A 14,324-nucleotide genomic window follows, 5' to 3' on the forward strand; every position below is an offset into this window, starting at 1 on the left:
CTAAGAGTATGATCAGTTTCGAATAGCTAGGTCTGAAGAGACGGGCAAGGGTGTGCAGGTTGCTTCAACCACATATTGCGAGAGGAGGAGCGGTAACTTACGCTATCAGGGTCATAAGGGCATAATATGATGGGTAATCCAGTCGCGCGCGCTGCTTGATAGTTGTTGGCGAGATACCATAGCTGGGAAGCAATGAATAGCGACGCTATTGTCACCACCCCAGTAATGAGATATGCCATGAGTTTGAAGATGCGTCGGGTGCAGTTTTTGATGTCGACCGTTGTCCTATTATGTTAGAAACATATCTAACAACTATATATCCGGGTAGACTTAATTGTTTCTGGGGAAATTGTACCGGAAGCATGGTTTCCGGGTCGTACGTTGTACTAGTGCCGGTCTTACTACTTTGTCTACCCACACCCCCGAGGCCCACCAGGGCGAGATGAGATGCCAGCGCAGCGCATCGCTGGCTTATCATACTGTTGGGGCAGATTTTCACGAGCGATAGATTGTAGGTCGCGAAAAAATGGCACGAAACAGGAGAGCCGTCCGCAGCTGTCTCATTCACCAAGGCCGACGCAGCTTTCCGCGCACTATCATCATCAATGAGGCCTTTCTGGATTTTGGACAAACTTTCCGCACCGTATGGCCGAGTAGCAATCTTGCAATCTTGGCGCACATTTCTTTGTCTAGGTCGATGATCTTCGCAAGGTTGTCACTGCCTCTTTCATGTGTGGCCTTGAAACGTCGACTTCACGGTCGTCAGACGGCATGCAGGTGTATTATGTGGGCACTACCTGAGGTACCTGGGTGATTCAGGCGATGTCTCAATCTCGCCTCTCGTCCGCCAAAGAACAGTCAATTTCCGAATATCGCAACGCAGAAAGCTCTGTACGAAGCGAACACGCTGTCCGGCTGATAGCGTGCGTGCGGAATCTGAACGATGGCTTACGGTGTTTCGAAATGTCCGAATGTCCAGAGACGCACGACCCCACCAGCAGAACACCGGCTCCTTGTGCAACCGCGGTCCCGGGCGTGGGCACCTTCAGCAACATCGACCGCGAACGCCCAGTCAGCGAAACGCACGAGAGTGGCGGTACATTGCGAAGAAGACGGCAGGGGCAACGCGTGCCTGTTGCGCAATTTGGGCGGTCCAGCCGCGACATACATGCACTGAGAGGCTGCACGGCGAAGGTGAGGTTGAATTACAGGGTCCAATAACAGCCAACACCGCTGACTAGGAGGCTGTTGCTGGCCTACATTCTCCGATCGATGTACTCGACGCTTAGCTCTAATACTTGGACATCTTTTTCCGCTATCTACAGATTTGCCCCAGAGGTTTCCACCAATCCTCCCTTCGTTGCTCGTGCTCGCCTCTAGACTCACTATGCCAAGCTGATCACATCCTCAGCTTCTTCTGGATCGTCGGTACCCTACTCAGTGCTCTCGTCTTCTCCTTCCATAACCTTGTCGTCCTTGCAGGCCTTCCTCCAGCGCTGTTCAGCTTTCTGCAGGCCCTGAGTAATCAGCCCAGAAGGACACTCCTCGGTAGACCAATCCTCGGATACGATGTGAACAATCTTCGCTGGCGCCTCATCGGGCATGTTGATGAGGTCTTGAAGCCACTTCTGCACCTTGCGATTTTCGGGGATAAAGACCTTGAGTCCGGCCGCTGACTTCCCATCCTGTCCGTTCTCAACAGGAATTGCGGATGCCGCCCAAGGTAGCTTCCGCCATCCTGGCCACACCTCTGGTTGTATGAACAGATTGACAGACTCATCGACCTCCATGTACTCCCTGAGAAAGTTCATACATAACATGCCGACGTTGATAACGAGTTTCTGGAGATGGGGCATCGTGATCAAAGCGTTCACTATGCGTTCAAAGTGCCATGGCTCCTGTGAACCATTTGGACCGGAGTCTGGGTAATAGATCTCCATGTCAACGTTGACCTTGCGCATAAGATCTGTTGGACGAGGGCCGTATCGAGGAGTACCATCGCGTGCCTTTGATTGGCTCATGAGCTCCAAGAACCGATGCGTAAGCTGTTCGCCACTTATCGTATGTCCTACTACAAAGGTATGTGGATAGGCATAGCCGTCCTTGATCTCGAAGTAGTTTTCGCTGTAGAAAACGGGCTTCGCAATTCCGTGCATGACTTTGTTGACTGCTAACAACGCTAACATGGTTGCAGGAGGTTCCATCGTCCAGTAGTATTGAGGCCTTTTGACTAGTTCAGCGTTGGAAGGAAGCATGAGCTTCGGCACCTTCACAAGTGATGAGAATTTGTATACAGAAAGGTCCATGGCTTGGGAGTGGCTCAAGTCCCGACGCCAATGGTCAGGGCGCCAGTCTTCATGAAGAAAAGTAGTGGCTTGGATCCTGACTTTGGTGGGAAACAGTAGCACCAGTCGGACGATTTTGAGCTTGAGTTCTCCTGGAAGCTCGCTGAAGTAATCGCGTGCGATATGTTGTCCAAATCCTGTGTTCAAGTTCGCGTTGGAGTTCATGATCTGTGTGTCGTAGAATTTGGCGAAGATGTTGTTTTCCATGCCCGGGGGCAGTGTGTAGACGCACTGGTCTGGTCCAGTTCCTGCAAGTCGGCGATGATCCATTTCGCGGCCGGTTTGGTCAAACCAATCAATGAAGGGTTTGCCGTAATCGCAGTTGTAGCGCATCTCGCCCTTCGGATCTTTCTCCTCTTCTACCATCTCAGCGCCAACTCCGCGTGCCCAAAGTGGCCAGAGGGTCTTGTCCGCCTCCTTCTCTGAAGTCCTTGGCTCTGATCGGAGCCGATCATGGCCCTCGGGCGGGAACTTGACATCGTATTGGGTACTCTCTTCAAGCAGGTAAGCTTCCATCGCATCGATGAGCTGGTTGGAGTAAGACTCCATTGCTATTTGGGTTCGGAGGAAATAACGTCGATGAAAGTTGAGCAGTTCGGTAGCACGTTGGACTATCTCTGCTTTGGTCGCCTTCCGAGACTTGAACGACAGGAGTGTAAGAGTGATCATTTGAGTGCCCGTGATCTTCATTCTTCTGCCTCTGTGGGAATATATGTCGTGGAGAAAAGCGCCTAGTCGAGACTTCGGTTTCAGCGCTTCTGCACGGAAGTCACCCTCGTGCGGCGCGCCCGGGAGGAAAAAGTCGAACTTTTCGGCGGTAAAGTGCTGTTGGTCCAGCAACTCTTGACGTGACGCCATACTGGAGGACTCCTCAGCCATGTTGTCGCGGAGGACGTGGGTGATGGTGGCTGCTTCGGGCGTACGTGTTGCAACTGCCTGGGAATTAGTGTCGCATCTCAAATGAGCAAATGTCTGCCGTACGGTGTCTTCTTGTTGATCTCAGGACTAGTTGCTAGATACCAGAGTATCTCCGACGCAACTCTTCGTGCGATGCTGATCGTATACCCCGCTAATCGCAGAGCTACGCGGTAAATGCACGAAGTGCTCGCAGACAGGCGTGGTTACCAAATGGGCTATCCTGCGTACGTTTAAAGTCTTGAGGGTAATCGCTGTCGTCTATCTGAGAAGCGAGTCCAATCTTGCGGTGGCCTGCCAAGAATATGAATCTGAAAAGTCGATGTCGCGTGGCCAGGCAAAATCCACGCACGTCCGCTATCTAGCCACTAAAGTAAGCCCTCGCTCGTCGAGGCACGCAACGTACCCCTGTCCCGAAGCTCGGCTTGCTTCCCTGCTATTACAGTGAAGAACGACGTCTATTGGGCATATAATTTCCCGTTTGGGAGTATAGAGGCGTTCAAGGTCTTGGTGGCCTTAGCAACTTCCCATGACGTGCTGTCACTGGATGATCGCAAGGACTTGTACGAACGCAACGCGGTTAGGCATCTCAATGAGCTGCCCGATATCGATCGAAGATGTCGGACCACTCATGAGGCAGCTTTGCAAACTGCATCCTCATCTCATAGCGGGCTTTGATTTCACTCTTTCGGTAAGAGCAACTCCCCTTCTACACTCTGTAGCAACCATAGATAATGACAACACTTTTTTCTTTCTTGTGCCAACCTTTCTCATTATAATTACCCGCATGCGGTGTCTGTGACATGTGAAGGACGACGTGGGATGCGCAGTTTGATGTGCGACAGTTCCCAGATCAAACTACCTGTTCACATAGAACGAGGAGTGCAGCAGGTCACAGTACATCTGTACTTTGACATGGGCCTGTCGACGGTCGGCTCGGGCGTCAGTCTTCTCTGGTATCGGTTCTGGGAAGCAGATGAAAGATCATCTACACATAGACAAACATTCGATCATTCCGTGATCGCTGAACCCGATCTCGGTGAGCCGTGACTCACCAGTCGCATCTCAGGGTCTTCTTTATGGAGGCGAATTTTTGGCCTTCATGTAACGCGTCACCGAAAAGTGAAAACGCACGTGTCTGATACGCTCATGCACGGAACGTGTTTTCGGCTTGCGACCCCACTCCACTACCACCTCTTCGAGACACCTATATCTGGAGATTTAGATATTGAACAGGCTCCGACTCGGGTAGGTCGGCATCAGCCAGCGCTTCTCGTGCGACATCTGACTTATCGACATCTTCTAGTCACTTTCCATTCAACCATGTACGGCCCAGGACGCCTGCACCTGGGCAAGGTGGCGGTCGGCACGCACTTGCTGCCACTGTTGCTGCTCTTCGCTGCAACATGTCTTCTCCCTACTGGCCTCGATCTCTACCCGGTTTCGCAGCGAGGCCCGGCGTCGTTTGCGGACGAAGCTGCGATCTTCAACTCTACAACCACGGTATGCAATCCTCCGCGACGGACGTGAACGTCGCAACTAACAAGTCGTAGATTACCGCGATGGCGCCAGTGCCTTTAGAATCCCGTCCAGTAGGTACTACTGTGATCGCTTCCACACCTTCCACGTCTCTCACTGAGTTGGTCCAGGTCGGTCAAGCCTTGTAGAATCGGAAGTCCACCAGCTTACAAAAAGCGCAGATCCTGACAACAGTCCACCCCTCGTGTGGGCATGAGGCGGTCGCCGACCTCCTGGCTACACGCGGTGGCAGCCCGACGACCATGTTGCCTAGCTCGACATCAACTGCTGCAATCCCGGTCTCAACGCCTACTATCGACGAGCTTCCCGACGTGCCGCCAGACATCCCCGCCTCCCCCTTTCCCGAGCTGGGCTTAACCACGGACGACCCCGAGTATACCTGGCTGTCACCGGTCACGCCGTACTCCTTTCCCGACGAGTTCCATGAACGACACGGAGGGCTACTCGCGGGCTACCGAGGCGACGACCTGTCGGATCCAGAGGATGATGACGTTTGCGACTTGGATGAGCCTCAGCAGCAAGGTTATACAGAAGGTATGCCTTGGGTCCAGTTCTCGGATGCGTCTGCCTCAGATCTCCTTGAAGATACTCAAATTGTAAGTCAACAGCATGGTCGGTCTCCTACGTCTTACTGACAGCAACTAGTACGAGCAGCCAAGGTTCACCATCAATCCAACGGTGATTGATCCGCGGGTCGGCATGTCTGTGCCAGCGGCGAACATGCACTTACTGTTGGACATATGCCCCGCACCTCGACCTCTTACTACTGCTCACACCACCTCTGCCCAAATTTTGTCGACGACCAGCAACGCGATCCCGATCCCAAACAACGCACATGCCGGACCTGGCTTCAACATCGATAGGATACCCAATGAAATAGTGCTAGAGATCTTGAGGTATCTTTTGGTATTCCCAGGCCAACTGATCCGCATGAGCGAGTCGAACCACCCGACTGGAGAACCCGTACTTCAAGTCGCGACTTCAGGACAACCCATACACAATGACCTCCCCCTGCCACCCCTACGAGACCTTTTGGCCGTAGCTGCGACGAATCTACGACTCCGCCGCTTCGCTTTCGACGTATTCTTTGGACATAACACCTTTGACCTGACCTGCGGCAACATCCTTTACCGAAGGGCTCTTCAACGGAATCCTCTTCGATGGATCAGGGGTGTACCTATACTATACCAAGAGTCGCTAATGCATGTCGAAATATCCCTCTACTTGGGCTTGGGCCCGGTAACCTACCGGGAGAAGAGGAGGATAAATACTGAGAACATGATTAGGGAAATTGGAAAGAGCCACACACTGCGGTCAGTAACAATCAAAGTGCGAGTCCCTTATGGCATACAATCTCTTACGCCTGCCGAAAAGCGACAGAGGTTTCTCCAAATGCCTGAACTCGACCTTCTCAGTCGTCTTCGCGGGGTGGACCACTTGGTAGTACAGGCCCCTTTCGCACTTGGAGCGCCCGAGACTGCACGGCTGCAGCAGTGTCTGGCAAAGCCCAAAGGGAGGCGCGGCAGGGGCGATCAGCCACATCTCTACCCAGCTCTAGCTCTACGCCCATTGAGCAGCGACACCCTGGTGAGGAGGCCTTGGTCAGAACTAGACTCCGAACTGGAGTCCTACGGTGGAGATCCTGCAGACTTCTCGACCAAGATCTCCAAGGCAAAGAAACTGGAAGGTTTGAGGCGGCTCGACTGGAAGAACCCAGACGAACCGGACGAGCCTTGAGCACCCGCTTGGTGTCGGGAGCAACTGACCATGTCGCGCTCTCTCGACGTTCTGATGCAGATAGACGGTATCTTGTAATAGAACCAAATGTATGACCTCTTGGCCTTGTGATCTGCCTCAACGTTTCGTCTTTGACTGAGCGTAGATGGCGACTTCTATGCAATCCAATCGTGATATGATAGCGACTGTGGCTGAATAATGACCAGCAGACATTCCATATCTAACGGAGACAGTTGCTGTCTCGATGTAGATTGTGCATCCTCTCAAGTCGAATGGGATGAGCTTCTTGGACAATGAAGTAAAATGCCGGGCACTTCAATTTGCCTTGAGCCGGAGATTTTCCTCTCACCTCTTCAGGTAATTGCGTAGCTTTGCAAGCATTTGAGGCCGGGCTCCATCCGGGCGCTAAAAGTGACCCTTAAATTGGTGCGGCCGTTCGTTGTTGTGAAAGCTGCCCGCGAAAACTTCAGTCGCAGCTTCTTCGCCAACTTCTCCAATCCTTTCAACATCACCCACAATCTCTTTTCTTCTGGCTTCTGCTCTCCTAACACACATTCGACACCATCCTCGAGTCCAGCTGCGGCGCCTGATCGAGTACCTTGGCGGGAAACTATCTCTCCGCACTTCCTCTCCCGATCGCAGTACGTCTTCGGTGCACCTCGACTTCCCCGCCCTCGTCTGCATCACAGAAGATGCCGTCCTTCTCCTCGCTCCCGCCTGCCGCTGCGAAGCAGCTCAGCAGTGCCAACGTCGTCGCCGCGAGTACCTCCCCGCCGACGGCCGCAGGCCCAAACCAACCTCCTCGCGGGCTTCTGGCTTTGCCCACCGAGATTCTCCTCACAATATTCGGATACGTACTGGTGGAGGAGGACAGGCTATCGCCGAGTTTAACAAGGTCTCGGAGGGCGGAGCCTGTATTGCGGGCACACCCCCGCATCCTCTCAACACAGACTGCGCCTTCCAAGGCGAGAGTCCTCAAGCCAATGCTCGAGATCTTGAGTATAGGCTTGGTCGCAAAGCGGCTGCTTCCAGTCGTGCAAGAGGCCTTCTTTGGAAAGAACCGCTTCGACTTGTCCTTCGGCCAGAAGTGGCTAAGCGGCGTCCATCCAGATCTCCAGACCCTCATCCACGACGTTGAGATATGCGTCTCGACCTTCGGCACGAGCCAGTTCCCGCGGTCAAGCGTTGACTTCTCCCAACATCAATTGAAGATTAGGAGACTACGCATACTAATCTCTGCCAGCGCGTTCGAGCGGCACGTCTACGTCTACCACCCTAGACAACAAGGAGGACAGACACCTTGGGAGCAAGTTTTTCGCACTGCCCCTGAAGTTCGTGCTCTCAGCAAATTGCGTGGCGTTGGGGAAGTCACGGTCGACTTCAAATATCCTTCTAGGTTGCTGTTCACTCCGCCAGGTCCAGATTGGTTGTTGGCGCAGGCAACCTGGCTCAAGAATACCATGGAGCAGGATTAGGGGTGTGAAGACGCCGGTGTAGATTAGAACAATGCATGAGCTGCAGTCAGGCAGTATGTCCTCTTCCTCCATGATAGCCGTACGGCTGCAAAATGACGCCTCTGGATAACCAGAGACGTTCATCGTGATACCCCGTGATCCGAGACTGCACAAGTGAACTCCTTTCCTCGAATTGTTACTCGGAAAAGTCTGAGAACGGCCCTGCTCGTGTCTGGAAGCTTCCGCCGAACGGTAGAGGCTCGGAAGCCGCCCCTCTCACCGTCACTTCCTCATTCCTCATCGGTCATTGTCTGGGTGATCGTTGGCTGACTACGCTAGCACGCTCAAAGTCTTGGCGCAAGGTCAAAAGGCACAACAACGCCGTCCCTCTTCCTCTCCTTAGCAACGACACTCTCACATCATCATCACAATGCGTTTTGCTCTCTCCCAGTCAGACGAGTTCCTCGCCCGCCACGATCTCGACCGCTCCATGCTCGAGAGTCTCGCCGAGAACGAGGAACGCTTCCTCGCCGACGCCCGTGAGAAAGCGAGAACCGCCCCCCGTATCAACGCTCTTGGTCTCGCCGCGCGCAACGAGATGAGGGATCGAGACCTGGCCGAATTCGGTCCTGCCGCGTTCCCCCCTTCTTCCTTCTTCGAGACCACCGGATCTCTGCGTCCTCGCGTGCCGCCGCCCACTGGTCAACAGCCTGCTCCCCCGGCGCCTACATCGGGTGTGTGGGAGTACTATCAGGCTTGCGTGGTCAACGCGACCAAGACGTACTGGTCGTATGGTGCCAAAACTGGTGTAAGTACTAACCCCTCTCGACATCACTTAGTGACTGACTAACATGTAACAGTGCGTCAAGAACAGCGACGCCCTCAAGGATGCCAAGGAAGACGGCAAGCGCGTCTACACGAAGCAGCCGGACGGTCAGTTCCGCTGGGCGGCTTTCCAGCAGTGCAGCCCGAGCACAGTTGCGGGCTTCAAAGGACTACATCAGATGGTGCGAGCCGTCGGCGGCGACCCTGCGAACTTCGGTTCCAGGATTGAGATGGCCGAGTACGTCATCGCTCGGGAGGCACCTCTCAGTGTCGTCCAGGAGGAGGACGAGGGCGAGATCTACTCGGGTACCTTCCCGGTCCACTTGGGCCAGCCAGCGTCCCAGAAGTTCTGGGGTGTTGGACAGTTGGGCAACGGCACGCTGACCATGGCGGCGACGACCCAGGGTGCGATGGAGGCGAAGTCCAAGGGTGCGATGGAGAAGCGGAGGGGATGAAGTGGTCTTGTGTGGTCTCCGGGTTGATGAGCATTTAGCGTCGGCGTTTGTGGTTGCTGGCCCTCGACAGAAGACATCTTGTCGATGGAGGAGCTGGCCGCTTGGTATCAGATGAACCAAGCAATATGAAGACATGTCCTCCCATTATCCTTCTTTGAAAATATGCCCATGAACCTTTTGTGATACAAGCCACTTCTGCTGTAGGCGTCTTTCTCGACTCTCTAGGTATCGACGTTGATGTATCATGACATCTACCCGGCGTGCTTCTAGATGCCCGCGTCATATCTCATACGAATCCCTGAGAACACTGAAGTCGTCTGTACCGACGGCATCGTCAGGAGATAGCGCTCGGGCCTTCAGTTCTGGCGTAGCAGTGTTGTTCGTCCAGTGCGTCTGCGTCTCACTTTTCCCGACAACCGCACCACGATCTGCGCGTCACCCACAACACACGAAACGATCCTCGGTGTCCCCCGCTCTCTTTCTCAGATCACAAGCGCAGCCGTTGAGCTCTTCGCAAGCAAGGCGTCATCGGCGCTGTGTACCGCACCCGTCGGCGCTCAGGCAGATCAGCACACCCCGCACTCGACTCCTGTACACGACAACTGCACCACCACCTTTTCAACGGCCAGTAGACATCTGCGACGCAGTCTCCCTCCTGCAGACCGATCGCCATCTCCACGTCGAGCCCGCCGGCAGCACTCTGAACGCGCTCAGCACGTCGAGGCTCCCAGATCGAACGCGATGACGCCAGACACCAGCAGACAGGCCGCTTCCGCGTTCCAGTTCTTCTCCTCGAGACTGCCAGAGGAGATATTCTTGCAGATCCTCAAGCACCACCGCGCCAACCACATCAAAGGTGTGCTTGTTTTGGACTACAACGGCTTTCCCATTCCCGAAAATCCCGCCTTCATTTCCCTGACAGCTTGCGAGGTACACTGGACTGAAGACAAAGGAAGCCAGAGCTACACCCCGCCGGTGGTCCGGCCCCTTGGCTTGGAGGTGGTGCGCAAGGTCTTGGGGATTCGCCGTGTCAACAAGCTCTTTGCGCGCTGCATGCTCGAAGTCTTCTACAAGAGCCCCATGGTGTTTCAGCACGGCCAGTCAAGTGAGCTTGGCATAAAGCCTATGTGGTTTCTCCCCTGCCAGATCGAGCCCAAACTCATCGAGCGCGGCGCATCAATCAAAGTCGAATATCGCGACGAGTGGCGGCGCACGTATCTGGGACTCGTAGCAACGGACCATGAGGTTGGCATCGAGTGTACGACAACGGGTATAGACTTGGCTCTCAGCAGGGAGAAGCAAATGCCGACCATAAACGATGAAGATGCTGAGCTCTTGGCGATGGACCCCAACAGGATGTTTGTCCAAACACCCAATGGCCTTCTCATTCGGGGTATACAGTTTACTGGTGGTTATGAGGAGGCATCGTGGTTTCTCCCCGATGGATGGAGCGAGGTAGCGATCCAAACGTTCTTCATCCTGCTCCAGCACCCAGATTGGAGCTCAACCGATATTCCTCCCGGCTCATCCTTCATCCTGTCCTTGAAATAGAGAGAAAACATGTCGGAGGAGGGGATATAGAGCACAGATGACGCGATGGCCTTCAGGATAGATAGACTTAGTATTTGGCAAACCTGACGTCGATGCAACAGCGTAGAGGAGGCGTTGGTTACTGCACAACGCATAGGCGTGTCTAATGATATGCTGCAGCTCAGTCAGAAGAACTACTCTGTTGCCGGTCTCATTTCCAGAGTAATCGTGCATGTGTGATGTAGAAGAAACCAGGGGCCAGGTTGCAAGCCTCGCGCCTAGTATTCGACTGACAATCTGTATCGCTGGCGTACTCGCTGTACAGAGGCTGCGTTGCCTTGATGATTCTGAAAACCCGTTGTCCTCGTCTGAACTTTGCCGTGACGTTCTAGCGTGGCGACCAAGTTCGATGTTTGTCTGCGTCCGTCTCTCACGACGACTTCCGCCTCCGAACTCTTGATAGCTTCACCACGCGACAGCCACCCACAACCACGTCCTCCTTTTCAGACACTGCGCCGACAGCTCTCTGCACGTAGATTGTGACCAGCACAAGTGTGACAAATTCGAGACGTCCATAAGCACCTCCGCGCCATCGGCCACCTCCGCGGCCTTGTTCGACCATCGCGATCTTAGCCACAACTAAAGACGGCGACAGCCACGACAACAGCTCTTCTCATCGGCTCGCACACCTGCGCCGGGCTTGCGAAGATACCGGCAACGACAACGGCGCTGCCTGCAACATCTGCGACTACCCCTGCTTGCCGACCCAGATCAAGGACGACTGCGACACCAGGCAACCCCTTCGGGAAGCACTCCTGACGGCTCTCAAAGCAAACTCAGGAACACCTCGAACACCGAGAAGGCCACCCAGGAGAGCATCTGACGCCGGGAAGACAACAGCAAACCTCCTCGTGTCCCGCCGCCAGGTTTCAAAGCCCAGGTCGTCGCGACATCCGGCTATCTCCATCGCACAGACAGCCACCAGGCAACTCGTACAGCATACGATCGCTTTACGGCCGCAACTCTGCTCCTCTCCGGATCGCCGAAGGGATTGACTTCTTGCAACTCCCACGCCACAGACGTCCGATCATCAAGCACCCATCTCCCCGAGCCTGGTTGCTGCCCGTCCTTCGCGAACGAGACAGTTCAACAGCTTCCCCGGACTCAGGCCAAACGCAACGATGAGCAGCATTCTGGAGTATCTTAGGCTTGCGGCTCGCGAGCGTGGTTCCCGACCCATGCTGCCCCGTAAGTCGTCTCCGGTCAAGACCGATATGTCGCTAACAGATCCAGCGTCTCATGTCGACCCGAACGAGCCGGACACCGCGACCCCGCACAAGCCTCCCCGCCCTACTACAACAGCAGACGAACGCGTCTGGAGAGATGGGCAGCATGCGATGACCTACAACGCGTGGCTAGCGAACGAGAAAGAATTGGATGACGCCTTCCGCATCTGGCGAGATACAGACGATGGTAGACGCGAGGTCGCAGAAGTGTACAACCGCTTTCCAGGTTTGCGGCTTACGTCCATGGGCGCCGAGGACGTCTCCTGGTTCGTTAGGGAGATGTCCACCCCAGACACATACTTGCGTAAGACGTGGGATGCCGCCTCTAGCGATGAAAACACCAAGCCTAGGTTTACACTCGCGCAGCTCATGCTCTTGATGCTTTTGACGTCTCCTCAACGATCGCTTGAGATTGACGCAATGTACCAGAAATCCGAAGAGCTCTTTCCTTTCTACCGAGAAGCACCATGGTGGGGCAAGCTATATGGACCCTTCGCTGTCGGCGGTCCTGGACTAACAGGCGACTACGACTGCCTTTTCCCCCACTGGGGTTATCTCGAAGGCAAGATCCCCGGCTGGCCTTCGCGTTCGGAGTGTGCCGCAAGCGGCATTGATAGCTTCTACACTCTTCCGCCTGGTGAAGAAAACTTGCTCACGACCGACCGCTATGGCAATGAGCCATTGCCATTGTACTGCGATGCACCGCCATACATCTCAGAAAGCCGCGTGTATGGAGGAATGATTGCGAAGGGTATATCCGATCTGCCACAAGAATTGCTGAACAAGATTATCAAGCATCTTGGCTTGTTCGAAGGCCCTGTCCTCATGGCGCTGGATGGTACGCGTTTAGACGACCTTCCCAAAGCCTTCCGCTGCAGGTTCGTACTTCCAATCGATCGTATCCACATTAGGGGTGTCGGCAGGGTCTGGGACAAGGATGCTAGGCCCCACACGAGTATTCCTGAGATTCTCGGTCTTCGCAAGGTCTGCCGCGTATGGGGCGAGATGGTCCAGGACGTCTTCTTCCAGAACACCTTCGTGTTTCGGTACGACAACCATATGCCGATAGATTCAAGGTCTCAAAACGTGTGGGCCATATCCACGTCTGTAAGAGAGGACCGATACAACCTGGTAGACTTCAAGGTCCACTGCGAACCCAACTCAAAGAACAGATTAGCACAACGGTTCGAAATTGGCTTCGACTACGAAGAAGAAGTAATTCACCTCGGAGCCAGCCGCAATACAGGCAGGATGATCTTCGGTACCGACGCTCCTTGCCACCAGACTTTCGTTAAGAAATGGATCAACAACCAGCTATTCTTGGATGACGCGGGCCACTTGGCTGTGCGAGCCTTTCGTCTGAAATTCGATCCTGGCACCCATGGAAGAGAGCTTTCCAGGCAATGGCTCTCGGATATCTTCCAACACTTGCACAAGAGGGGCGTAAGCAGAAAGATCGACAGCAAAACCCTGTTGCTCGACTGGGATGCTCGAGCCCTGTGAACAGTCCGTCCGCGTGACCAAATTACAAGTCGTTCGTTCTGGAGTTGCAGCGCAGGTGCCCGAGTTCTCCCATGGCGATGAGTATGACCGCTGAAGCCGCCGGACTTGGGACCTGGCTATAAGTTCTTTGCCCTCCTCCTTCGCGGAAGTAAGAGGTGGGTGATGCTGTGTCTAGTGTGGGTGGCAATCGTGGTCGGGGTAGAGGTGGCAACGTCGATCACAATGGTGGTAGGGACGAGAGTCGAATGTCGATGCGCAGGAAAGAAGAGGCAAGTGGTTTCGTACAAGAACCCCTCGATGCGGCCTGAGGATTGTGTTCGGTCAGCAATGTCGCCCCTCCAGGGGGTGTGGGAGCGCATACCTAAAGAGTCGTCCGCTTGATGGTCAGCCTTATTCCACTGAATTGATCGAAGAGATCACCCTCGAGCGTGGTTAAAGAGGCAGATGGAGAGGCGATTTGCAAGAGCAGGGTGTTTGGTCCGAGCATCGGGGAATTGGATCGCTCCGCTGGGACATCACGGCAACGCCCAGGCTCCCATTGAAGTGCAGCGCGTACTGCATGAACGCTGAAGCAGTCCAAGAAGAGCTATCTCGAACCTGCGGCCCAGTGGTGTGTTGAGATTGCGGGGGAGGTCGAGCGGAGGATAGTCGGCAATGAGGTCAAGTCCGCCTTATTTTCGAAGTGAAGCCCGCGAACAACGCGTCAACGATTCGAGTACCTGCAAAGCGTTAGGT

General features: G+C 54.5%; 6 protein-coding genes across 6 annotated transcripts; 5 read left to right on the forward strand and 1 right to left on the reverse strand.

Moving 5' to 3' along the window:
- Window positions 1-1,433: 1,433 nt before the first annotated feature.
- J4E85_001578 (uncharacterized protein) lies at window positions 1,434-3,224 on the reverse strand (the record flags this gene model as incomplete). The annotated part of the gene is made up of 1 exon (XM_051465863.1): window positions 1,434-3,224. One exon carries the CDS (start codon window positions 3,222-3,224, stop codon window positions 1,434-1,436), a length of 1,791 nt encoding a protein of 596 aa, XP_051330420.1.
- Window positions 3,225-4,583: 1,359 nt separating this feature from the next.
- On the forward strand, window positions 4,584-6,536 carry J4E85_001579 (uncharacterized protein; the record flags this gene model as incomplete). The annotated part of the gene is made up of 4 exons (XM_051465864.1): window positions 4,584-4,763; window positions 4,814-4,856; window positions 4,974-5,395; window positions 5,445-6,536. The coding sequence occupies 4 exons, from the start codon at window positions 4,584-4,586 to the stop codon at window positions 6,534-6,536; spliced, it is 1,737 nt and encodes a 578-aa protein (XP_051330421.1).
- Window positions 6,537-7,228: 692 nt separating this feature from the next.
- J4E85_001580 (uncharacterized protein) lies at window positions 7,229-8,011 on the forward strand (the record flags this gene model as incomplete). The annotated part of the gene is made up of 1 exon (XM_051465865.1): window positions 7,229-8,011. One exon carries the CDS (start codon window positions 7,229-7,231, stop codon window positions 8,009-8,011), a length of 783 nt encoding a protein of 260 aa, XP_051330422.1.
- A 409-nt stretch (window positions 8,012-8,420) lies between these two features.
- On the forward strand, window positions 8,421-9,270 carry J4E85_001581 (uncharacterized protein; the record flags this gene model as incomplete). Its single annotated transcript, XM_051465866.1, has 2 exons — window positions 8,421-8,798; window positions 8,851-9,270. 2 exons carry the CDS (start codon window positions 8,421-8,423, stop codon window positions 9,268-9,270), a joined length of 798 nt encoding a protein of 265 aa, XP_051330423.1.
- A 741-nt stretch (window positions 9,271-10,011) lies between these two features.
- Window positions 10,012-10,821, forward strand: J4E85_001582 (uncharacterized protein; the record flags this gene model as incomplete). Its single annotated transcript, XM_051465867.1, has 1 exon — window positions 10,012-10,821. One exon carries the CDS (start codon window positions 10,012-10,014, stop codon window positions 10,819-10,821), a length of 810 nt encoding a protein of 269 aa, XP_051330424.1.
- Window positions 10,822-11,981: 1,160 nt separating this feature from the next.
- On the forward strand, window positions 11,982-13,589 carry J4E85_001583 (uncharacterized protein; the record flags this gene model as incomplete). Its single annotated transcript, XM_051465868.1, has 2 exons — window positions 11,982-12,048; window positions 12,094-13,589. The coding sequence occupies 2 exons, from the start codon at window positions 11,982-11,984 to the stop codon at window positions 13,587-13,589; spliced, it is 1,563 nt and encodes a 520-aa protein (XP_051330425.1).
- Window positions 13,590-14,324: the final 735 nt, after the last annotated feature.

This window comes from Alternaria conjuncta (assembly GCF_024043145.1).
Source record: "Alternaria conjuncta strain BMP 0040 chromosome Unknown scaffold_2, whole genome shotgun sequence".
Classification (NCBI taxonomy): domain Eukaryota; kingdom Fungi; phylum Ascomycota; class Dothideomycetes; order Pleosporales; family Pleosporaceae; genus Alternaria; species Alternaria conjuncta.